The following is a 25,352-nucleotide window of genomic DNA, read 5'->3' on the forward strand; positions in this document are numbered from 1 at the left end:
TGGAAATAAATCGCCGGACAGCTATACGTAATGATTATTCCCCACATGAAAAAAAAGTAAAAAAAAAGCACATACTGCACAATAGTTTAACACACATTTGGGGTCAGTAATGCTTCATACGTGCATTCTATTTGTCTCCACATTGTTAGCTAACACGTCTTGAATAAAAAACTCTTGTATAAAAAGCATTGAATTATCAACCAAATTGATGATACTATTTCATCTTTCTTTTCTTCAGTTAGAAATATAAAAACATCAGCAACGGTACGTTTTGAATAGTATTCAAATAACCAATCAATAGCATCAATAAAAAAAATTTTTAAAAGCGACATCATTATGGAAGAAACACATAGAGTTAACTGTGCCCAAGGTATTTTGATCTCTTTAGCTCATGATTCAAAGGTCAATAACTGTAGAATGGTCTTGAATGTGTATTTGCCAAAGCAATATTACGCACCAAATGCCGCTGAAAAGACTAAAGAGAAGCCAATTCCAACTATCTATTTCTTAGATGGTCTTTCAGCTGATCAAAATCATGCTCCTGAAACTTCATTCATTCAATGGCAAGCTGATATCTACGGATTTGCTGTTGTTTTCCCTGATACCTCACCAAGAGGTGAAGAAGTCCCTGACTTTAAGGATATTTTTGAATTAGGTCAAAGTGGTGGTTATTATATCAATGCTTCGAAAGAACCATTCGCCAAATATTATAATATGTTTGATTATGTCCATAAGGAAATGCCAAATGAATTGACTACTTATTTCAATAAGATCTCACCAGTTCGTGTCGATTTCTTGGAAAATGTTAGTATCATTGGTCATTCAATGGGTGGTATGGGTTCATTGATGGGGTACTTGAAAACTTTCCCTCACTACAAAAGTTGTTCTGCCATCGCACCATTAACTAATCCAACTTCAGAAGATTCCAAGGCTGGTCACATGGGTCTACATACTTATTTAAAGAACCCAGAAGTGGAAGGTTTTGAATGGGACCCTTGTTATTTGATTAAAGACAAAAAGTTTACTGAGGAAAATGTCAAAGGTCACAGTATTTTGGTTACCCAAGGTACCACAGACCCTATTATTGAAACTGAATTGCATTCAGACAGACTTGTGGAATACGCAAAGGGTACTCCTTGGCAAGGTAAGATTATTTATCAATTCATGGAAGGTTTCGACCATGGTTCTTACTTGATTGCCACAGAAATTCCAAATCATGCTAAATATCATGCCAAGCGTTTAGGTTTAACCGAATAAAATCAATTGGCAGATTCTAATGGAAACTTTTTATCATCTTCCCTTAATGTCCTTGTTTCATGATCCAATTATGTCTCAAATATATTTTTTTTATAATGACTTTATAATGACGTAAATAGTTCAGAAATGGCTTTTATTTTCCTCCAAATTTGTTAATGCTTGCTAGCTATTATCATTTAATGTTCTAAAGACTAATAACTTTTGTCAATTCATAGTTTTTTGGGATAATAGTAGTAATATTATTCATCTTTGATTTTATTTCAAATATAAGAGCTAAGTAGGCCTTATTTAGATCAACTTTTTCAATATTTATTAACCTAGGCATCTGGCTTCAATAATAAGGCTAGGAGGTGATAATCAAAATCAATGAAGCTTATCTAAGTCATGTTTTTCAATTATTTTCCCCTGCAAGAATGTACTCCTTGGTTCAACGAGTGACTTGTTTTCCAATAGTAAATCTTTAAGTTAATTGTTCTATAACAGAAATAGCTTACGGAATAATTAGTGTAAAAGGAGAACTGCAAATAGATTTTAGATCATTTAGGGTTAATAACTATTTAATCTGGGTTCATTTTAAATTAACGTTGGGTTGTAATCACGTGAAAAATTTTAAAATTTTCCAATCCTCAATAAGAAAATTAAAAATTTAGCCGACGTCTCATCTCATCGCAAAATATTTATTTTTTATGAAAATATTTAGTTAGATATAAAGTAAATTTTAGCTAGATCTAACGATATCGAGAGCATATTCCACCCTTATAGGTCGATAAAAATAACAGGACTTCTAATTACCTAAGTAAGTATGGCAACTGATTCAATAACAAACAACGAACCCATTCCACCCCCAGATAATGAAGAAATAGAATTAGCAAAGTTAGTATTTGGCGATACTAGCGACTTTCAAAATATTTTGAATAACTTCGATCTAGATATGTTAGATAATGAAAATCAAGGAGACGAAGAATGGAATTCTGAAGATGAAAATGAACAAGCTAACATTAATGATGACCAATTATTTTTTGTTGATGATGGTATGGAAAATGATGAAGCTACAATTAAAAGCACAGAGGATGATGAGGCAATGGATATAGATAGTGAAGAAGATGATGAAGCTGATGATGACGTAGCTTGGGTGGACTCTGACGATGAAAGGTTAAATGTTCCTTTAACCTCGTCAAATAAGACTAAAAAATTAAGAACATCTTATACTAGAACTATTGTTTCAGGTACTACTTATATTAATCGTCTAAGAGAACAATTTGAAAGAATATATCCTCGTCCAGATTGGGCAAATGATGATGATAAATCTTCTGGCGATGAAGTTGAAAATGCTCAAGATCATGATGATGTCATTGATGGTGACACGGCAGCTTTATCAAAAATTTTACAATTATCGTACAATTATAAAGATGTTTCAGCTTCGAAACTATTGAAATCAAAAATTCTGAATATCGTACGTTTGAAAGATGCAAATATTTCACACGCATCACGTTCGGGTATTCAATCATTATCCTTCCATCCAACAAAGCCAATACTATTGACTGGTGGTTATGATAAAACTTTAAGATTATATCATATAGATGGTAAATCAAATAATCTGGTAACAAGTGTTCATTTAAAGGGGACTCCAATTCAAACATGTACATTCTATGTCTCATTATCTTCAGCTAATAGTGAACAAAAAATTTTAACAGGTGGTAGAAAGCCTTTTATGCATTCGTGGGATTTATCTGCATCGTTACCTGGTAACAATAGTCATAATAATTCAGTGGTCAAGATTGAGAAATTCTCAAGATTGTATGGTCATGAACAAACACAAAAATCTTTTGAAAAGTTTAAAGTTGCACACTTTTATAATTTCCAAATTAATCAAGCACACGGTATCATTTTACTACAAGGTAATACTGGTTGGGTAAATATCTTACATTTAACTACTGGTGTATGGTTAATGGGTTGTAAAATTGAAGGCACTATAGCTGATTTTTGTGTTGATTATAGACCTTTATCTAAAAATAAATTCAAAACTATTCTGATATCAACAAATACGTACGGTGAAATTTGGGAGTTTGATTTATCAAGTAATGGTAAAGTACTAAAGAGATGGAAAGATCAAGGAGGTGTCGGTATTACAACAATTCAAGTCGGTGGTGGTACAAATTCAAATAACTTATTCCCAGTAACATCGGGGAAAATCAAGCCTAACAGATGGTTAGCACTTGGTAGTGAAAGTGGTTATGTTACGATATATGATAGAAACGCAACAAAAGATTCAGAAAACCCCACCCCAGCTGCTACTTTGGGTCAAATAACCAGGCCTATATCGCATTTAGTCTTCTCTCCTGATGGTCAACTGTTATGTATGGCTTCAAAATCTGCTAGAGATATATTAAGATTAGTCCACTTACCATCATGTACTGTATATTCTAATTGGCCAACAAGTGGGACTCCATTGGGTAAAGTTACCAGTGTAGCATTTTCACCACGTGGTGAAATGATAGCAGTAGGTAATGAACAAGCCAAGGTCAGATTATGGAGATTGAATGATTATAACTAATAAATAGATATATGTTTATAGAATCTTTTTATTTTCATATTGCATTAATCCTTTTGTATTTTTATTCGTTTACACAAAAATGAGGCTGCATCAGCTTTACCCTTTGAAATACTAGGAAATGTTATAACTGTATGCATAATTATATATATTGGACATTTTGTAAAGTTCAAATTCACTAGAGTGACATAGTATGAAGTAGTATTGTAAAATATTTAAATCTAGCAAGATATAAATAGGCTAATGTATGAATATGTGACACGTATCCTTTTTTTTTCGCTTTTTCACGTCATTCGACATTCTTGCCAAAAATGAATTTGTTAAAAATTAATTTGCATGAGTTAAGATTCACAATTTCATAGTTCTATACTTATAATAATAATAATTAAAATGATAAAAAAAATGTGAAAGAGAATGTAGTAAACTAGGATATGCTAGATTTTTCTTAATGTAACAATTTTAAGCTTTGCTACTCCCAGTAGTATATCTTTTTGGCTACTAGTTTAATACCAACTGTTTATTAAACTATACAACTATATACCTGAGCCTATGTAAGTTAAATATTATTATTATTACGTTCCGATTTGTTCACTATACACTTCCATCTTTTGTATTTCGTCCTTTTTGTTTTCTGGTTCTTACCTCTTTGTTCTACTTTAACCTTCTAGTTTATTCCTTTTAGCGTTAGATTCTTAAATAGAATTTATGTTCATGATTCACTTGTTAATCTACATGTTCATTCCATTATCACGTGATCCTGATTTATACACGTGACACTTAATAATCGGTTTCGAAATGCAAAAAATGAAAGCTCGCACTCAGGATCGAACTAAGGACCAACAGATTTGCAATCTGCTGCGCTACCACTGCGCCATACGAGCTGTCACGCATTGTTGTGTTCCAACAAGTACTAACATGTTAACCAAGACAGGTAACTTATGTGCTGAAGTCCAACCTTAGAAACAACGTGTCCACAATATATAGACACGTTGTCCAGTTTTCATGATCTTATCATGGCAGTCCAATTTGTATATAAACTCGTCTAATCCCCATCAATGTCTAACCTTTATCTATAGTTCTATATATTCCGGATATATAAAAGAACCAAGCTATTTTGATCTACATTCTATCTGTAATACCACATGCAATTTTGATAAATCTTACTTGTATATCACTACGATACTGACTTACAACAGTTTTACTTATTATTTAACAGAATAGTTCATAGTATATAGTTCATTTAATTATTTAATAACTTCATCAAGTTTAGAAATTTATGGATATGATATAAGGAGAACACTTCACTTTACATCTATCAAATTATTTTCTAAATGACTTACCGTTTTTAATTTCTGTAGACAATTTTCCTTAGCAAATATTTTATCGAATAGTTGACTAAGAAGATGGTTTTCATCTTACTTTTGTAGAAATAGAACAATTTCTATTAATTGTCTTATCTGCTTATTAGCACAATATATTGAAAGAGTACGAACATACTTTTTATTTATTAATTATTGCCTTTATAGTTTTTGAACTCAATGATATTCTAAGAATTGATAAATTCTTTGACTTCATGTTTTAAGAGTCATAAACTTTGATAATTGTTATAGTGTTGCAAGTTTATTTACTCTGTTGAATAAATAACGTCGAAATGTATATTTTTTGTTGTTTCCGAACTCATATCATACCTAAAAAATTTTATAATATTAATTTAATAGTTAGTTCAGAGTTATGAACTACGGCAAAAATAGTTCAACAACTTCTAGACTGGCCTTGGAATAAATAAGAACTTGAAATAGACGATCCCAAGTAACCAGATATATATGATGCTGAGCAACAAAAAGAAAAAGTTGCTAATTAAGTGTTAAGTAAAAAAAATATCTGAGAGTTTATAGCATTTTAAATAGATGAGGTGGTGGTTGGTTAGGATATTAGATATGTGTTAATTTCTGGTATTTAATGAAAATGTTACATTTTATTATACCATTATTCATGGTTAAACTAATTTTCAAGTTTTAAAATTCATACTGAAAGAAAATATTGTGATACAAAAATAGCAAACTTTAATTAACTAAATAATATTGTGCGTAACTTTTCATTTCTAAATTAACAGAAGAGCATTTTATTACTCTACTTTAAATAATGTACAATATTTTTTTACTCCAATTAAATATAATCAAGTTTATTATACTTCATATTATACTGATAACTACTAATTTGAATATCACCATTATGGACAGTGAATTAGTATATTTTTTTTAGTTTTTTTCTTATTTAGCTTCTATGATCTGTCCGAAGTTCATAAAAGAGCTTAAATTCCTTACGCGTCACCTTTTAAAAGCTTGAAAAATTAATTAACTTGGAAAAAAAATAAGAACATTGGCCTAAACTCGAGAAGCAACTAAATTGAGACTATCCTACATACATGTCATTACCAAATCATTTAAATGAAACATTTTCTCCAGAAGAAATCCAATTTTTGGTTGAGAACGAGCCAATAAGAATCTTCCCGCGTATAACTACGCGTCAAATGGTACGTGCAAATCGTCAATATGATGAGTTCGATAGTAATACCGCTAAACAAGATATGAAATGGAAGTTAATTACTATGGATGATACATCGTTAAATAATATGGTTGCAATGAAATCTACACAAGTGACTCTATGGGTGGCATTAATTTTAAAACAACAAGCCAAATGTAGTATAATAGCACCGGCATGGTTGACAGTTAAAGAATTAGATCGTAAAATTCAATATGAACAAACCCATTTAGATCGATTCAGTGAGATGCCTTGGAATTGGTTAGTATTAGCCCAACTGCTATTTAATAAAGCAGCAGATGACTTCCATGATCCTGTTCATGAATTACGTAGTAGGGTCCAAGATTTAAGAGAAATCCGTCAATCTAAAGTATTGAAAGGGTTACAATACTTGAACGAATCGCATTTACAACTAGATAATCTGAGTGTCTTGGAAATCAATGAATTAAGACCTTTTATTATTGGAGTAATGGATAAATTGAGAGATATGCACGCAGCTGCTCATTCTGGTTCAGCCAATGAGGATCAAGATATTGATAACTATGGCGATGATAGATATGTTGAAGCTGGTGTATAATGCGGTAGGTACCCTAAACACTGTGTCTGTGGCAAGTGTCTTTTGTTTTTTTGAAAGCGAACGATTTTCCACTATATCCTACGATTGTGTCACAATTGTTTTGTGACACAATTTGAAGAAAAAAACAAAATATAACAAATAAAATAAGGGTATCAATAATATATAAATGGACGTTGGACAGTTAAACACCTACATTTATCTTCTATTTTTTTTTACTTTGATTTTGCTTTCTATACATTTTTTGTTTTTTCTTCTTATAAAAAATCATACCAAATTGCTTCAAGATATTCAAATAACAACAGTTAGATTTTAAAAAAAAAATAAAGGAAGGTTATTGAGTCATGAATATTGTGTCAAAATTGTACTCTTTGGTACATTTTAAGAAAGTCAAGCCTCCACGATCACCTATTGAAATAATACTTTCACCTAAAATCAATCACGAATATGTCGAAATCACTCTTCCTAGTCCAGTCAGCACTAGCCAGGATTTATGTCCAATACAAGTACCAATCGACCACGATTGTGAAATAGAGTCTTCGACGGAGGAATTAGTTTCTAATATGACTAATGTCAACATTTCCACACACCCGTCCGACCAGCCGCAGCGAGAACCGTCTTCACAAGAGATTGCCTCTGTGGACCTCGACGAGGAGGCAGACGTGTCAAAATGGGACATGTCCAGGATCCTTGGTAACCACAGCAATAGCCTGTCCTACCAAAAGAAAGGCATGGTCCTACAAGATGAAATGTCACAAAAGAAACGAGGCATGTTTAGAATACGCAACTCGCGTCTAATGCCTACAGGATATACACAAGACGATCATGAGCCTCACTATCCTGGCATCCAGCCACAAGTTTCATCTGTGATCCATAACCATCCAGGCAATGCGTTAGCCGCCTATGCTCCACCGTTCACAAGCTACACGTCACATGTCAAGAAAATGCGCCGCATGCAGGATTCGAACCGGCGTGGCCGACGGTCCCGGAAAAACCTCCGATTAGATTCTTCGTAGGACAGAAAACCTTTTGTGGTAACACTGCGCCTCGAAATTGTTTTTTTAATTTTCCCACCTTGAAAACTTTATTTCATTTTAATTTGATAAACTATTATTATTATCTATAATATCTATCTATTTTCCAAGGCATTTATTAATTATTATTTTTCGCATCAGATATTGAATAGTAATATTTACGATTAGTATTCAATATTGTATATCGTGTTTTAGGCGTATTTTGTTTTGTTAGTGTTTTTTTTTGATCGGGATTTCTTATTATTTTAGCTCGTATATTAAACCTCTTTTTATACTAAAGAGGCTCATTTTTAATTTCTTTTTTCGTTACTTAAAAGAGTATTTTTAAAACTGGTCTTTTTTTTTCATTGCTAATTGCATATATCTATAATCTTTTTTTTATTATTATTATTATTAGTCTTATATTCTATCTCTTACTTTTCTGTTTCAATCTTATATAAATACATAGTTTGAACTATCTAATAAAAATCCGACTTTTTTTTTTATTTTCATCCACTAAAATTTTTATTATCAAACAACTATTTCCTATAAAATAATAATATTATTATATTTATATATAAATAATTTTTTTTTCATTGCTATATCAAATCATATCGTATGGATTCGACTCAAGGTTTCACCTTTTCTCATATTGCTTACCTGGTATTTGAATCTGTTTTAGAGGTAATCTTTATCTCTCTTTCCGGTTACTGGGCAGCAGCTACAGGTATGCTGCCTAGAACTGCTCAAAAATCATTATCTAGAATGAACGTTGATTTATTCACACCATGTTTGATTTTTAGTAAGTTGGCAAAATCGTTATCCCTAGCAAAGATTAAAGAGTTGATAGTTATACCGATTTTTTTTGGATTGACTACTTTAATCTCATATTTTTCTGGTATTATAATGTCTAAATTTTTAAAGTTAGATAAAGATGAAACTAATTTTGTAACAGGAAATTCGATATTTGGTAATAGTAATTCGTTACCAGTATCGTTGACTTTATCGTTGGCTTATACTTTACCTAATTTAACTTGGAGTGATATTCCGAATGATAATAGAGAAAATGTCGCATCAAGAGGTCTTTTATACTTATTAATTTTTCAACAATTTGGCCAAATGTTAAGATGGAGTTGGGGTTATAATTCTTTATTAAGATGGTCTGGTACTAATTTACAAAATATGCCTCAAAGTCAAATCACTTTATTAACAGAAGATGGTAGAATTTCGTCTGAAAATTTACCCTCAATTCAAGATTCAAGTAACAATAATGGTAATAATAATAATGCAAGTGATCATGCATTTGTAAATTCGAACTCTACAGCAAATACAATCAATAGTGAAATTCAAAGATATCACGACCATCATCAACCATTTAGTGATGAAGAAGCAGATCCTCAATTATTGACTGTGAATAATACTTCTTCAACAAATATTAATCGTCTCTTAACAGTTAATTCAAATATTAGTACTTTAAAAAGCTCAAGTTCAAATAAAAGTGCAACACCAGATTCCAATGTATATTTATTAAGTTCTCATCAAAACGAATTGTATCAAGCAAATACTTTTATGCAAAAAATATACTTTTCAATTATTAATTTAATTAATAAAGTCATTTCATATTTGAATCCTCCATTATATTCCATGATTTTTGCCATTGTCGTCGCCGCCATTAAACCTTTACAAGAAGAAATGTTCTATAATGGTGGGTTTTTAAATTCTACTTTTGGTGCAGCTGTCACTCAATTAGGTGAAGTTTCAATCCCAATGATTTTAATTGTATTAGGTTCCAATATTTATCCAGATAGTGAAGCTTTTAAGCCAACTCCAAATCATAATAAAATGGTCATTGGTTCTATTATCGGTAGAATGGTTTTACCTTCTTTATTTTTATTACCTATCATTACCATTGCTGTCAAATATATTCAAACAAGTATTTTAGATGATCCAATTTTCTTAGTAGTAGGGTTTTTATTAACTGTTTCACCTCCAGCCATTCAATTGACTCAAATTACTCAATTGAATGAATTTTTTGAAGCTGAAATGGCGTCTATTTTAACTTGGAGTTATGTCGTTTTAACTTTACCTGTAAGTATCATTGTGGTTTCTTCAGCCATTTATGTCTTACAATGGGCCAATCCAAATTGATTTTAAAATAACTTTCTCTATTCCTTATTATCAACGTTCTCTTTTTTTATTTTTACCCTAATAATATGTCAATTTTATATACTTTGATTTCTATTCGCATTTATTTTCATTTCTTTCTTTGTTGACATTCTTTTTTCTTTTATTACATTAAACTATAGTAAAATTTTTACTTTTTTTCAAATTTATATATATATATATTCTTTTATTATTTTTTTAGTTTTTTACCATTCTAAGTAAAAACTTTTTTTTATTAAAATATTATTCATTAGTATAAAAAGCTGAATACTTACTACTCAGTGTTAGAAATATATAATTGTATCAAACTTACTGTAGTTAATAATACCCAAAACATCCATTTTTTAACCACTAATTTATTAGAATCAAAATTTTCTTCTCTATAGTTTTCAATTTCAATTTTAACTGACATTTTTGACAAATTTTATTTATATTACATAAACTTTTAACTTTTTTGTAATTTTTATTTTTTTTCAATAATAAGAAATATATTTAAATACAATTCATAATACATATATATATATATATATAAATTAACATTGTAGGTTTAATTTTTCTGCACCCCTAAATATTCTTATAATGACATACGGTGATCGTTTTAAAAATATTGAAAATTTATTTACAAGGTAAACCAATTTTGATTTGTGGGGTAAAATTAAATAATACATACAATTGCAGAATAGTTATTATAAAAGATTAGCTTGATTAGTTTTGTGTTGAACATTAGAATTATTATTCTTAGAATCGGCCATTAAAAAGTTTTTATATCTTGCTTCTATCCTGGAAATAATGTTTATAACAAGTTAAATAGCCTGCAGTCATAATAATTTAGTTGTATACCATAATTTTACTTTTTTTCTTCAAAAAAGTAAATATTTCTTTATCTTGTATTTTTTTGGAATTTTTTATAATTAGTTACTATACACATTATTTATAAAATTTAAAAGTTTATACTTCAAATTATAATTTGACACTAAGCTTATCAAAAGAAAATATATATTCGTCAAAAATAAAGTCATTCAATTTAAAAATATCCCTTAAAGAGTACATAACTTTGATTAATCAACTTTTTAGTGATAAATTACTATATAATACATTAAAAATTTACAAAAAGGTTAAATATTGAAATAAATAAAAACTGTTATCCTTCAAATAAATGTTGGAAAATTAGAATGGTGCATAGATTTATTTTTTTTTGGAATCTTTTATCAAAGACGCAAATCCACCGGAAGGTTTCCTTTTCTTACCAAGGGCAGCATTAGCTGTTTTAGCGCTAATGAAATTTCTAGAACTTTCATCATCTGAGGAGTCATCATCACTACTGTCATCATCTGATCCACTATCAGTATCATCAGAATCATCATTAGATTTATTATCATCAGTACTATCATCATCATCGTCATCACTAGAATCTGATGAATCTTCTGATGAATCTTCAATTTTAGATGAAACTGGCTTTAACATTTGCTGACTAGATTTACTCTTTTCACGAACTTCTGGAACACCTCTTGAAGCTAAATCAGAAAGCGAACTTAATGACGGAAGCATTTTTCTTGGTAAACCATTGGTAGTTAATGGTTTAACATTTTTATTTTCATTAGTCTTTTTATTCAAAGCTGATGAATTTGGTGTTTTAGCAGTCATAGTTTCTTTTGAAGTATTTGCTGCTATGCGTTGAGTGGACTGTGGCACATGTTCAATTTTATCGAAACTACTTGAACTTGATTTCTTAGATGGAACTGGGAAGTTACCCTTCGGAGTATCCACAACTCTTCTTAATTTAATTGATCTATCACTATCGTCAGCTTCAGAGTCGTCTGAATCATCTTCATCGGAAGTAGTTTCATCAGAATCATCAGAATCATCGGATTCGTCAGAGTCACCGGAGTCGTCAGAATCATTAGATTCCGAATCACTCGTTGATTTTTGAATTCTTTCTGCTACAATTTTTTTAGTAGATGCATTTGAAGCACTAGTAAATTTAGCCTTTAAATCCTTCAATTTTTCTGAACTGCCAAGTCTCAAATATGGCTTTCCTTCTATTTTAGTAGGTTGAATTGTTTTTTTAATTTCTACAGTTTTCGTTTCATTTTTAGATGAAGTAGATTTAGATAGAGTAGGTTTAGATGAAGTAGGTTTAGTTACTGGAGTCACTGGTACAGACACAGGCACAGATTTTGATGTTACAGGTTTTGCCTCGGCTTTTGCCTCTGGCTTTGAAAGTAGAGGCTTAGTGACATTTTTTGATGCTACCGATTTTGGCTCAGGTTTTGACTCAGGTTTTGACTCAGGTTTTGAAGGTACCGATTTAGTGTCAGATTTTGATACTACAGGCTTTGCCGCAGGTTTTGAAGGGGTAGGTTTAGTGACATTTTTTGATGTTGCTTTTTTAACTGGAACTTTAGATACGTCATTTTTAGTTTGAGCCTTAGATGAAGGAGGGTTTGCTTCAGGAACAGATTTTTTAACCTCAGTAGTGTTAACTTTCTTGTTGTCAATAGTTGGCGAGCGACCCTTTGTGTTACTTTTTACCATTGGCTTTAATTCAATTTTCCTGACACTTGTATCTTCTTCAGAAGATTCTTCACTTGAAGATTCTTCACTTGAAGAGTCATCAGATGTTATTAATGCTGGTGAAAGATATCTCTTACGGTTATTCAAAGCTGGTTTAATGGGTTCCTTTGTCATTAATTTTGAATTTGTTGTTGAAGATTTATTCTCTTCTGAAATTGAATTTTTCTTTGTGACAACAGCTTCTTTTAAAGGATGGACCTTTAAGACTTTCTGAGATAATTTACCATTCACAGTTATTACTTCTTCATCTGAAGAGTCTGCAGTCTCTACACCACTACTAGAATCTGAATCATCGTTATCGTCATCATCATCATTTCTATCATCCTCAGTGTTATCATCATCGTCATCTTCTTCAGATGTGGAATCTGAGATGCTTATATTAGATCGTGAAATAGTATTTTTTGAAAGCAATTGAGCAGCACGTTTTGCGGCATTTCTTACAGTACGTTCTGGTAGAATATTTCTTGGATCAGGCTTTGAATTATCAATTCCCGAGTTTAAAACAGTAGTATAAGGCCTTTTATGCTTTTTATGTTGATCATTTTTTGTTAGTGATTTTACATTAATAGAATCTCCATCAACTAATTTTAATAGATCTTCCTTTTGGAAACTTGTATTTGAGGAAAGAGGCATTGATTTTTTTTCAAATAATGATTGATTTATATGCACTGTATCATTTGCATCATCTTCATCTTCATCATCTTCCTTTTCTTCTTCTTCTGTATCATGCTCAGTATTCTTTGAGATTTCATCTAAGTCTTGATATGAATCTTTAATATTCTTGTCTTTAACGTCATCTTGAACAACCTTTTCAGAAAGACTTTTAACTTGAGTATCATTCGCACGGGTATCTCTAATCTGAGTTTCTTTAGATAGAATATCCTTCAGTTGAATATCTTTAGCAGGTATAACTTTAGCAGGTATAACTTTAGCAGGTGTAACTTTAGTGGAAGAATCCTTAGTAGAAGTATCCTTAGGAGAGATATCTTTCATTTCAATATCACCATCTTTATCCTTTGTCATGGAACTTACATTTTTATTCTTTAAAGCAACTTTTTCATTTTGTTTAATTTTTATAGCCATTTCCTTTTCAGTAATTTTGGATGATGGACTTAGAATTAATTTTCGAGCCTCTAATTTAGCATCATTTAATATATCGTTAAATTCAATTTTATTTTCAGAACCTAATGGAATATCATCATCTTCATCATCCGAGAATTTTTCAATTCTAATGGAAACCAAGTTTAAACCTTGAATGTTTTCATTATATGATTTATTTTGAATTTTTTTTTCAATTGAAATTTTTCTTTGAGGAGCTGGAGAATTTGGTAAGATATTTGAAGTATTATTTGATATGGATCCTTGTGAATCTTTGGAAATATTATTATTATTATTATTATTATTATTATTATTATTATTTGACTTTGGTAATTCAGCTAAATGGAAATTCGAATCATTTTTATTTGATGGACTATTTCTTACTGGAGAACCAGTATCATCAGCAATAGAAATTTGACGTTGGGCAATATTTTTTTTAGATTTTGTTGATGAGTTTGAGTTTGAATTTGAATTTGAATTTGAGTTACTAATAGAGTCTAATAAATCATTGGAAGAATCACTCAAAGAAGAATCATTGGAATCAATAAATGGTTTTTTCATGGGAATTCTATTTGCCTTTTTAGGTAAGATAGAGGAGGGACTTGAAGGACCTTCATTCAATTCCTTTTCCACTTCAGAAATTTTTGGTTCAGGAACAGATAACATACCAGAAGTGACTCTTGAATTTGCAGTTTGTTCTTTTGAAGGAGTGGGCCTTGGATTTATAATAATTGAATTGTTTGTATTATTATTATTATTATCGTAACTGAATATACTTTTCCTTTTGGAAGTTTCCATATAACCGTTTTTATTATTTGTGATATTATTACTTGTGACATTATTACTTGTGATATTATTACTTGTGATATTATTTGAAGTATTATGTTCGGAAACAACTCTTGGACCAGATAAAGTGACTCTATTTGGAGTCATTGTAGTTATTATTGGAGTTCCCGACAATAAACGTTCTTGTTTTGATTTGTCTGGATCTACAATGCCTGCTCTTGAAATAGTGTCATCTTCAATGCTTGATTTAATTTTTTTGGAACTATCAATGCCCGAACTAATTCTAATTGGAGGAGATTGAGGTTGATTTGGGGGTAATAGGATGGATCTATCAGCCAATTCCAATTCATCTTCATCACCAATTTCTTCATCTGAATTATTTGTTAAATTATTTGCATTTGAGGGAGGATAAATTTGATGAGCTAATGGTGTGGAGATTCTCATTGTGCCATTGATTGAAGGGGTTAATCTTGTAATTGAATTTGAAGGTCTCTTTTTAGCAATCCGCAAGACACCAGAAGAGTTTGCAATTGTGTTTGTAGAGGTAGTGGTAGAGAGTGTATTTGTATTTAAATTGGTCATTGGTAAAGGCTGTGGTTTACCATTATTTAATTTTTGTCTCTTTGATGCGGCTGTATAATTGAAAGGAGTGATATCATCGAATTGGATATCATTTTTCAAAATGACTTTGACGATATTATTGAAATTAAAAATATCTTTAATTTGGAAATCTGGATCCAAATCACAATTGTTTATATCTTGCAAAGAGACGATTTCCAAATCCGAAGCGTAGTTTGGGTATAATTTATTGAATTTAGCAATGATTTCCAAATACAAGTCTGATAATGTGTTTGTTGGTTTTGTAAAATGCAAGAATTTCTTGATCTTGGGCTTATTCAAGTAGAAGTTCGGGTTTGTTTGGTATGAAGAGATTGAATAATTTAAAGAATTATTTGGAGAAATGTTACTGTAGTAAGGATTTTCCATAGATTGTGGATTGCTGGAGTGAGCATTGTTATTGTTATTGTTTGGTATATTCATGCTTTGTTTTGGAATGGAGTTGCCACTGTTGAACAAAGAGTTTTCATTATTGGAAGAGATGACATTTGGAGAGAGGGATCTAAAGGAGTTGAATTGAGATAGATCATTTGTGGAATGGAACGAATTGAGGGCACTGGGAGGTATTAGGAGGATCTGTAATTTGTACATGGAGATGGTGTGGTCTATCAAGGGGTAGGGGTAGGGGTAGGGGTAGGCGGGAATGCGCAGTGCAAGTGTATATGAATTAGTGTATCTTTTATGTTTTTATTGTGATTGTTATTATTTGAATATTTAATTATTATTTATTTAAACAAAGTAGTGATAATTAGGAAAATTTATCAAATGGAATTGAAAAAAAAAAAAATAACACATCGCGAAAAGAAGAAAAACACGACGGCCAAAGATTTTCGTATGGAATGATTTGAAAATGGGGAAAATCAGAGAAGAGGCGAATAGCGAGAAATGAAAGTTGAAAAATGAAAAATGAAAAATGAAAAATGAAAAATGGAAGTTGAAAATATGAAAGATAAGCAACTAGTGAAAGTCTATGTTCAAAAAGAATGGGATTTGCTTCAGTACAAGATCATTTCGAAAAGACAAAAAAAAGTAATGAAAAGTATTCGATTTAATGAAGTTCCAGCCAGGTGCTTGTTTTCCAAGATAACAGTTTTTAGAGTGATTTCCACGTCTATAGCCCGATTATCTTGTCGTTACATAAATATACACACGTAGTTCAATAGACAATAATAATACATCTTGCAAGTGCATTTACGTAAGAAGCTCATCATACCTGGCTTATCTTGATAAGCCCATCTTAATAAGCATCGCTTAATAATATAGGACGATTATCCTTTCCAAAAGAAATAGACTTTATGTGCTGTACTATTGTATGCTATACTATAGTGTAATGCATTACAATATACAATATAGCACATTACAATATCGAATAATAGATTGTTATGCATAGAGATAAGATATTCGGACAAAAGTGATCTGATTAGCAGTCTCCAACATGTTTGTGTCATTCACGTGACACCCATACACCCACACCCACACATGCACATACACATACACAAAAGGTCTCTTTGTGGCGGGGGCTTTTTCACAGGGATTGGCAAATTTTCTTGGCACGGGACTGTATTTGATCTAGAATTAGATTAAGCATATTGGCCCGGGCTGTTTCAGTCGGTGTTTCATACTCGGATTCCTCTCCCTTTTAGTCGATTTTGCTCCATTTGATCCACTTCTCCCCGGTTTCACCCCGTTTCACCCGGTTTTGCTTCGTTTCATGTCCGGTTTCGTTCCGTGGAAAACATACGTGTCAAAATTACGTATCGAAATTCTCCGGGCAGTCTAATTCACGCTTCGGAAATTGCCTCCGCATGCGGACCGAGAATGTAGGGTAAGAAGGCAAAGAGTAGAAAAAAGAAGATATACAACCTGTCTATTCTGTATGCTATGGCATTCCAACAAGTATGACTTTTCCTACTATGGTAACACACGACCTCTTTCGGGCATGCCTTACGTCACCTGTCGTTTGCGGCTTGGTTACCATATATGGATAATTACCAGTCCCAAACGAGTCTGTTTTTAGATTGCCGCGTTGCAGGCACGAATTACCTAGTTAGGAAAACAGCAATCGCAATCACGATTACTCTTCTGGTATCACCATTTCTTTTTTTTCTCTCTCTCGCTTGTAGTTTGTGTCTGTTATCCCGGCAATCACACTTCCCAATTAGGAGCTCGTTCCTCTTACCCAATTAGGCTTCCGTATTCGGCATTTCCTCCCACATTTAGGCACACATCTAGCGGGCTTCAGACACCCCGCACAACACAGCAGAAAAACTCCGGCGCGGCATTCCGATACCGCACGAGTTTCCCCGATCCGCCCACAACACCCGTGACCCAGAAAGGCAACGCGTCCATGGCTGGCTGGCCAGCCCAACGACGCGTGCTAATGCAATTTCTGACAAGACCTCGGAAACGGTGTTTATCTGATTGCTGTATTGGGAACTACCGCGAATTTGCATAAGAATCTGCTGCAAAGAAACAGAATTGAATAAAATTGAAAAAAAATAAAATTAAAACTGGCAGTGCCCGTTTCGTGCTGGTCTGTCTGTGTTTTCGCGACTGCCAGCTGTTTATCCATAAACTACCTCTTTTGGGTGTTGGATATACATATGTGTTTTGATATCTTTCGTAATTAGCTCAGTCATTATTCTTGTGTAGTTGCACACACTTTTCCATATTTTTTTTGTCATGGTGTCGTTTATTTATCTCATTTCTATGCTGTATCTTCTATTGATATTACCATTACGACTGCCTTTTCGCCTGTGCTCTTTGCCTCTTTTCTTTTTCTTAATTCTATTCCACTTTTAATTTTCGGCTGGGCATCACAATTGTTAGAGATTTCGTTTATATATAATTCCATCTTTTTTCCCCAATACTATCTCTTTTCCAATTACATTTTCCCTTCTATCTATTACCTCTTTTCTTTCTTTCCATTCTTCATTCTAATCATAACCAGGCTTTAACTATATTGTAACTGCTCCAGTTTGCTATCAAATCAACTAAATATACCCAACTGTATTACTTCGTGACTAAGATCTCTCTATAATACTTTTTATTATTCATTGCCTCTAGTATATCCAAAAATAACAATCTACAATCGCTCCTTTTTAAAAAAAAATTACGTGTTTGTTAACTATCCCTTACTAGTCGTTCAAAAGATAAATAAATCATATTATAACCCTATTTTCCCTACGATAATACACTACACATTCCTTACCGTTTAGTAAACTGTCGTTTGTTTTTATTTTAAATCCTACACACTCATTTGCTTTTACTTCAAGAAAAAAAATTATGAAATTTGCTACTACTTTGTCCTTGTTGGCCTCTACTGCCATTGCAGCCCCAGCCGTCGTCACCGTCACTCAACACGTCCATCAAACTCAAATGGTCACTGTTGAAGGTTTGGTTTACCAAGAAAACGGTGAATTCAAGACTACCTACACCACTGTCGGTGCTGTCCCAACTGCCACTTTACAAGCTGTCGAAAACCAAAACGTAGAGACTCAAAACACCAACGTCGTCACTCAAGTCGCTGCTGTCACTATCGTTGCTTCTCAAAAAGTCGACTCTGCCACTGTAGCTCCTACTACTACTCCAGCTGCTGTTGAACCAACCACTACTTCTACACCAGCTCCAGTTCAAACTACTCCAGTTACTTCCAACATTCAAAAACAAGCTACTTCTTCTGCTCCAGCTCCTTCCACTGCTGCTGCTGCTGCTTCCAGTAATTTGGAAGACTGGGCTCAACAAATCTTGGATGAAACCAACAAGAAGAGAGCTTTACATGTTGACACTGGCTCTTTAACTTGGAGTCAAGAATTAGCTCAGTATGCACAAAACTACGCCGACAAATACGATTGTTCCGGTAACTTGGTCCATTCGGGTGGCCCATACGGTGAAAACTTGGCTTTAGGTTACACTCCAACCGGTTCCGTTGATGCTTGGTACGATGAAGGTACCAACTACGATTACTCTAACCCTCAATACTCCTCTGCCACTGGTCATTTCACTCAATTGATCTGGAAGGGCTCTACTTTGGTCGGTTGTGGTATCAAGAACTGTAACAACGAATGGGGCCAATACGTCATTTGCTCTTATCAAGCTCCAGGTAATGTCATTGGTGAGTTTTCTGAGAACATCATGCCTTTGAATTGATTTATTGACACTAGAAAAATAAAACTATTTTTAACTTCGTTACCAACCTCAATTGTGTATTACCTTCCTAAATGACACTTATTCATTTGCCCTTTCCCCCCTTTATCTTCTTTACCTTCTATATTTTTTACTTATATTTACTTTTATTTACTTGACTTATATTTACTCGGTTCATCTTTATCTTTTTTTTTCTCATACTGTATATCTTGTTTACTCAGATCTACTTTTTTTTTTAATATTTATTCTATTTACCTTTCTCCTTTTTTTCCTTTGTCCATTTTCATTTTCGTGATTTTACCAGGAAAAGTAATTTAAAGGGTCTCTCCTAATGAGGTCAAACGCGCAACAAAACCAAGCACTCCGCTTTGAGTCGTTTTTCTCCGTTTTTAATCACTATTCTCCTTTTTCACTCGCCCACTTCTTTTTTCAGCCACATCAGATCTTTTTCGAGATCATTCCTCATCTATTTCTAGATCAAACAAAAACAGGAACCCGATGCCCCGATGAGCAAATTACCCTCCGGATTTTCGTCTTTTTGTCTTTTTGTAATTTTTTTTTTCTTTTTTTACGCGTTACCGTACGGTTTCCCGAACGTTTCTCAGGTCCAAGCAATCTCTTTTTCGATTCAACCCACTCGACAAGACACATTTTCACCAAGGAAACCCCCTCAATAATATATATATATATATAGGAAACCATCTATATAAAGTAAAGAGGCATTTCAAGCATTTCTTCTATACAGAGAATACTACCAACTTGGTCCATTTCTGGCCGTAACGCAAACAACAATTAATATTCTTGTAAAATACTAGTGACTACTCAGGGTTTTGAGGCAATACTAAAATAAATAAAACAGATCAGTTGCTTTAAGGCGATGTGTGTTTTAGTAATGCGTTTTGAGGTGCCAACTTGAACAGGCACACTGCGCTAAAATTATTCATGAATGCTACAAGTGGATCCACATGTGCTCTTAATAATAGTATGGATACCTGGGTAAGTAGTGGGTTCTTAGTTTGCAGGCAGGAAAGTTGATATCTGGCTCATTGTAAGTTGACAAAAATGATCTGACAATTTCAAAGAGTTACACCCAAGAACGTGTGTTCTAGAATGATGCTTCTTCACCTTGCACACGCCAAACTTATTCTTGATAATATCATGCCACTCAGTTCAGCATGGTGCTCTGAGATTTAGTAGAATGGGATATTTAAGACAAATATAGTGCATCTCTTTCAACTTTCAACTTTGTGTTACTCGTTTGCAACTCTAAAATTTCCCATCCCGCGAGCCACTTTTCGGGCTCATCTTTCAGAACTTTCGCACAATATACACACGAAGCATGCATCCCCTAATTGAGCAAACACCAGCAAAAGAGTACGAAAAAAGAGTGACCACGTCAGCAATTTTTATTCCTAGAACGATGGATCAACAAACCTTTTTTTTTTTCTATACCCACTCATTATCAATCCTAATATAGCATCTTTATATTAAAGAAAAAAACAGGGACACTTTAAATGACAGGGCAGGGGTCTTCTGTTCTTTAAGAAGTGTGTCGTAAATGTATTTCGAAATAGTAAATATTTCTACTCCACCATCTTGTGCTTTCCAAAAACATAACTCCATAGTTTTTGCAGATGCATTTGCAGATGCATTTGCCTGTTGATGACCTGTCTTTATTAGCTGGTCTATTATCTTGTCAAATTTCGAATGTGCAGTCGTTCTGCCACGCAAATGCAAATTGTCCTATTATCATTCAAGACTTATTATTTACTCATTACTATTCATTTTTTTCGACTTATTATATTTAACACACACACACACACATATATATATATATAATAATGACTAATTTTAATTACATCTACGTTTATTGGACGAATAGAATCACTGCAGAACTATACTTAGTGATGCCTGATACCATACCACCACAATTACGTACTCCATCCAATAAATTCGAAAATGTCAAAGACATTGGCTTGGATTTCGTCTTATCAGATCTCTCAGACGATGATAACGAAAATTCAAAGAGCATCGAGATTCAAAGGGATTACAATTCCGAAACATCTTCAAGTTCCATAAATGAATCCTTAAAAAATGGAAAGAGTTTTACAAATGAGGAAATCATGCCAAAGATAAGATTAGAGAATTCTCCAGATCTCAATTTTAAAAGCATAGCAGCTCTACCTCATTTGTCCAATCGTTGCTACTTAGATAATAATGAGGAAGGTACAAATTGGAAAGTACAAAATATGGAAGTCCCTAAAAATTTACCCTGTTTAATTTCAACCAATGCCATTAATGATGACAAGGGGATTAAAGATTTTAATTTTAAAATTGATAAAGTTTCAAAACCAATGATCTCTAAAGTGATTCAATTATCATTCAAAGTGAAAAAAGAGGATCATGTATCAAATTTAACTAAAACGAAATTAGATAATGTATTGGTTTCTTTAATGAAACAATTCAATGTCAAGATCGAGTCAACTGTATTTAAAGAATCTGGTGATCGATTATTTATTTTGTCTGGTTTAAAAGAAAAAATCTTGGAATCCAAAAGATTACTTTTGAAAAATTTAACAAAACCTGTATCAATTTCTTTTACCATACCATTCAAGACAAGATCTGCAATAATTGGCTTAAACGGTAATACAATCGAATCAATTTCTAAAAAATATTCTATCAAAATTAATCTTGAATCAAAACCTTTGGAAAATTCATTTGATGAATATTTAAATGATAATAAATGCAATTGTAATTTAATTGGTGATTCTGAATCCATTCAATTGGCAAAATTAGATATCTTAAAAATAGTCAATGAACAAATTAAAGATGCAAGGTTTAGGGTATGCCTTTTGGAAGCAAGTACTACCAATAACAATGATTATTCCAAAATTTTACCCTTCATTAACTGCAATAAAATTGCAAACAATTTAGATAGATTAAATAAATCAAATGCCAGATGTTTTTTTGATGATAGATTAAAAACATTCAACATATTTGGTAATCGTAAAGATGCAATTGAAATTAATAGAAAACTACAACAAACTTTAAAGACTCGATCAGTTTTAATCATTGAAAAAAAGATAAAAATCCCCATCAAATTCCAAGTCCTAATTAATATTGAAGAAATCAACAAATTATTTGGAATAATGGTTAATTTATCAAATAGTTGGAATGATGAATCTGTCACATTTGTTGGTGAAATAATAAAAGTAGAAAGGGCAATTCAATTTGCAAGAGAATCTTCCAAGGGCCTCATTGTAGATACTTTAGATGTATCCAAATCCCATGGTGGTAATAATTTAAAGTTTACAAATTGGCTATTATTCTATTTTAAAAAATATAAAGATATCTTTGAAAGACTATCCCATGATTATAATGATCTTGTCACTATTTATTTACCAAATTCAAAATTAATTAATTGTGCTTCAAATTCTAATATTTATATTGTAGCAAAGGAGGATAATAAAGATCAAATTAAACATGTTCGTAAAGAGATTATAAATTTAATAAATCAAATATCGCCAGAAGATGTCTTGGAGATTACTAATATAGATTATTCATTATTTGGTTTTAATGTCAAATCAATATTAAACAAAAATTCTAAAAAGATCGATTTTGTACAATTAGGTGATTTTATTGATGATAATAATACTATTATTTTATTTGCCAAAGTTTTTAATAGCTCTAATGATAACAAGAATGACTTTGATTTCAAACCTTCTGATCAAGAAATTAAAACTAGTCTTTTAGAAAACTCAAGACTACTGGACCCCTTAATTCCAAAAATTAAGGATATTAAACAACAAATTTTTGAATTAAACTCCAATATCCAAGATGAAATATTTGGGAAAGGGTCTGTATCCTTAAATCTGTTAAATGAAGAAGTCTCAGCGGATAATGGCAATTTGTCAGTAAAGTTCCATTCTCCAGACAAAAACTCTATAACTTTAATTGGTACATCAATTGGTTTGAAATTAGCTTTAAGAGCTTTAACTTACATTAAAGAAGAACCTTCAAGATATAATAAGAAACAAATCACAATTCCTTCCCATGTAATTCCAAGATTGGTGGGTAATAAAGGTTCTCATCTATCTGAACTCCATAAAAAATTTGACGTTTCATTAGATATCCCACAGGTTAAAAATATTAACCAATCTAAACCAATTGAAATTACTATTACTGGTTTAGGATACAATATTAGAAGGGTAATTCATTACTTGAATAAAGAAGTTGATACTTGGGCCGATATTATCACCTTTGAGAAGCAAGTCCCTGTTGAACTACATCAAAAGTTGTTAGGGCCTCAAAATGAATTCCGCGAACGTTTACAAAAGAAATATAATGTGAAAATTTCATTCCTTAAAGAAAACGAATTAGTTACTATTAGAGGTTCAACAACCGATGTTAAAAAAGCTCAAAAGGAGTTAAATAATTTATTGGATTTTGAAATTCAGAATAATGAAAAAATTAAAGTTCAAATTCCTTTCAAATTAGTGTCCAAAATTATTGGTAAAGGTGGTGAAATTATTAATGGAATAAGAATAGATTATAACGTAGAAATTAACTCTTTAGAAACAACGAAAGGTAAAAAAGTAGAAAAGAAAGGATATGTAGATTTTGAAATTATCGGTTCAAAAAACAACATTCAAGAAGCCAAAAAAAAACTAGACTCGATAATTAATGAATCTGAAAATATTTCTAAAGAATTGGATGTGGATAGAAAATATCACAACCAATTGATTGGTATTAATGGTAGTATTTTAAAGGATATTATTACTAAATCTGGAGGCGATCCCTCCAAGGGGAGATCGATAATTATTCCACCTAAGGGGTCTAATAATAATAAGATTATTATTGCAGGCACAAAGGAATTTGTTGAAAGTGCAACAATTGAAATACAGACACTAATATCAGAGTTAGAGAATCAAACCACAGAAAATATTACTATTCCTAAGGAAAAGCACTCTTTAATCATTGGAACTTCTGGAATTGTACGTCAGGAAATTGAAGAAGAATTTAGCGTAATCTTAAATATTCCAAGTAAAAATTCGAAGAGTACCCATGTGTCTATTTCAGGACTACCTGAAAACATTGAAAAGGCTAAATTAAAAATTAATGATATTCTCGCAGAATTTACCACTACTAACACTAAAGAAGTTATTGTGCCAGCTCAATACCAAGAATTTGTCTCTCAACATGGATTTTTTTTGCAAACGTTAAGATTCAACCATAATATCAATGTAAAATATGGTTCTGATTCTAGAAGAGCCATGAAATTCTCTAAACCAAGTTTTAATATACCAGACAAAAAAATTAGAACAGAAGGCCTTTCGAGCAAGAAAAATATTACATTCACCGTTGAAAAATTCAGGGATGGATCTAATATTAATTGGAAAAAACAAAAACCAATATCATGGATTCTTGAATATGACCCATTGGATTTTAATGTTTTAGAATTCGAAGATAAAGAATTGGAACAACTCTTCCCTGAGATGAATGGAAATAATAATGAAAATATCAAAAATAATGCCAATGACGCTCTAGAGGTAGCTCAAAATATTTTACAAAATCGAATTGAACTAGCTAAGAGAGCCAACTATGCTGGATACATTTGGTGTTCAAATCCTAAAAGATTTACTAAAGTCATTGGATCTGGTGGTTCAAGAATTAATGAAATTAGAAGAAAAACTGAAACATTAATCATTATTCCAAGAAAAACAAAAAATGAAAAAGATATTATTTTTATAAGAGGTACAGAGGAACAAGTCAGGGAGGCTGGCAATATGATTTTAGAGAGTTTAAAGAACTAGTTATTAATTGCTTCTGTATACTTCAGTCTTATTATTAGTTTAATATTAAAGTGTGCAATATATTTAGCGAATTTATATTTTAGCCATGGAGAGAAATTATGGGAATAATCTTAATATTCCCCCAGAGGCGTAGTGTAAAAGACATTTTAAATTAGCTACAAATATGAGACTCAAGTATGGTTGTGAAGTACTATGTATTGTAAATATAATCTCATGAA

The 25,352-nt window shown here is 32.0% G+C and overlaps 8 protein-coding genes and 1 non-coding gene across 9 annotated transcripts; 7 read left to right on the plus strand and 2 right to left on the minus strand.

The window, feature by feature from the left end:
* Positions 1-336: 336 nt before the first annotated feature.
* TBLA0D05270 (uncharacterized protein) lies at positions 337-1,257 on the plus strand (the record flags this gene model as incomplete). The annotated part of the gene is made up of 1 exon (XM_004180492.1): positions 337-1,257. The coding sequence occupies one exon, from the start codon at positions 337-339 to the stop codon at positions 1,255-1,257; it is 921 nt and encodes a 306-aa protein (XP_004180540.1).
* Positions 1,258-2,059: 802 nt separating this feature from the next.
* UTP18 (Utp18p) lies at positions 2,060-3,811 on the plus strand (the record flags this gene model as incomplete). The annotated part of the gene is made up of 1 exon (XM_004180493.1): positions 2,060-3,811. The coding sequence occupies one exon, from the start codon at positions 2,060-2,062 to the stop codon at positions 3,809-3,811; it is 1,752 nt and encodes a 583-aa protein (XP_004180541.1).
* An 806-nt stretch (positions 3,812-4,617) lies between these two features.
* Positions 4,618-4,689, minus strand: TBLA0Dtrna1C. The gene has a single exon. It is a non-coding gene; the product is annotated as a tRNA-Cys (tRNA).
* A 1,544-nt stretch (positions 4,690-6,233) lies between these two features.
* On the plus strand, positions 6,234-6,926 carry PSF2 (DNA replication protein PSF2; the record flags this gene model as incomplete). The annotated part of the gene is made up of 1 exon (XM_004180494.1): positions 6,234-6,926. The coding sequence occupies one exon, from the start codon at positions 6,234-6,236 to the stop codon at positions 6,924-6,926; it is 693 nt and encodes a 230-aa protein (XP_004180542.1).
* Positions 6,927-7,267: 341 nt separating this feature from the next.
* On the plus strand, positions 7,268-7,939 carry TBLA0D05300 (uncharacterized protein; the record flags this gene model as incomplete). Its single annotated transcript, XM_004180495.1, has 1 exon — positions 7,268-7,939. One exon carries the CDS (start codon positions 7,268-7,270, stop codon positions 7,937-7,939), a length of 672 nt encoding a protein of 223 aa, XP_004180543.1.
* A 615-nt stretch (positions 7,940-8,554) lies between these two features.
* Positions 8,555-10,084, plus strand: TBLA0D05310 (AEC family transporter; the record flags this gene model as incomplete). The annotated part of the gene is made up of 1 exon (XM_004180496.1): positions 8,555-10,084. The coding sequence occupies one exon, from the start codon at positions 8,555-8,557 to the stop codon at positions 10,082-10,084; it is 1,530 nt and encodes a 509-aa protein (XP_004180544.1).
* A 1,200-nt stretch (positions 10,085-11,284) lies between these two features.
* NET1 (Net1p) lies at positions 11,285-15,766 on the minus strand (the record flags this gene model as incomplete). The annotated part of the gene is made up of 1 exon (XM_004180497.1): positions 11,285-15,766. One exon carries the CDS (start codon positions 15,764-15,766, stop codon positions 11,285-11,287), a length of 4,482 nt encoding a protein of 1,493 aa, XP_004180545.1.
* Positions 15,767-18,460: 2,694 nt separating this feature from the next.
* On the plus strand, positions 18,461-19,324 carry TBLA0D05340 (uncharacterized protein; the record flags this gene model as incomplete). The annotated part of the gene is made up of 1 exon (XM_004180498.1): positions 18,461-19,324. The coding sequence occupies one exon, from the start codon at positions 18,461-18,463 to the stop codon at positions 19,322-19,324; it is 864 nt and encodes a 287-aa protein (XP_004180546.1).
* A 1,838-nt stretch (positions 19,325-21,162) lies between these two features.
* On the plus strand, positions 21,163-25,134 carry TBLA0D05350 (uncharacterized protein; the record flags this gene model as incomplete). Its single annotated transcript, XM_004180499.1, has 1 exon — positions 21,163-25,134. One exon carries the CDS (start codon positions 21,163-21,165, stop codon positions 25,132-25,134), a length of 3,972 nt encoding a protein of 1,323 aa, XP_004180547.1.
* Between the last annotated feature and the right edge of the window lie 218 nt (positions 25,135-25,352).

The sequence above is a fragment of the Henningerozyma blattae genome, chromosome 4 (genome assembly GCF_000315915.1).
Source record: "Henningerozyma blattae CBS 6284 chromosome 4, complete genome".
In the NCBI taxonomy this organism is placed as follows: Eukaryota; Fungi; Ascomycota; class Saccharomycetes; order Saccharomycetales; family Saccharomycetaceae; genus Henningerozyma; species Henningerozyma blattae.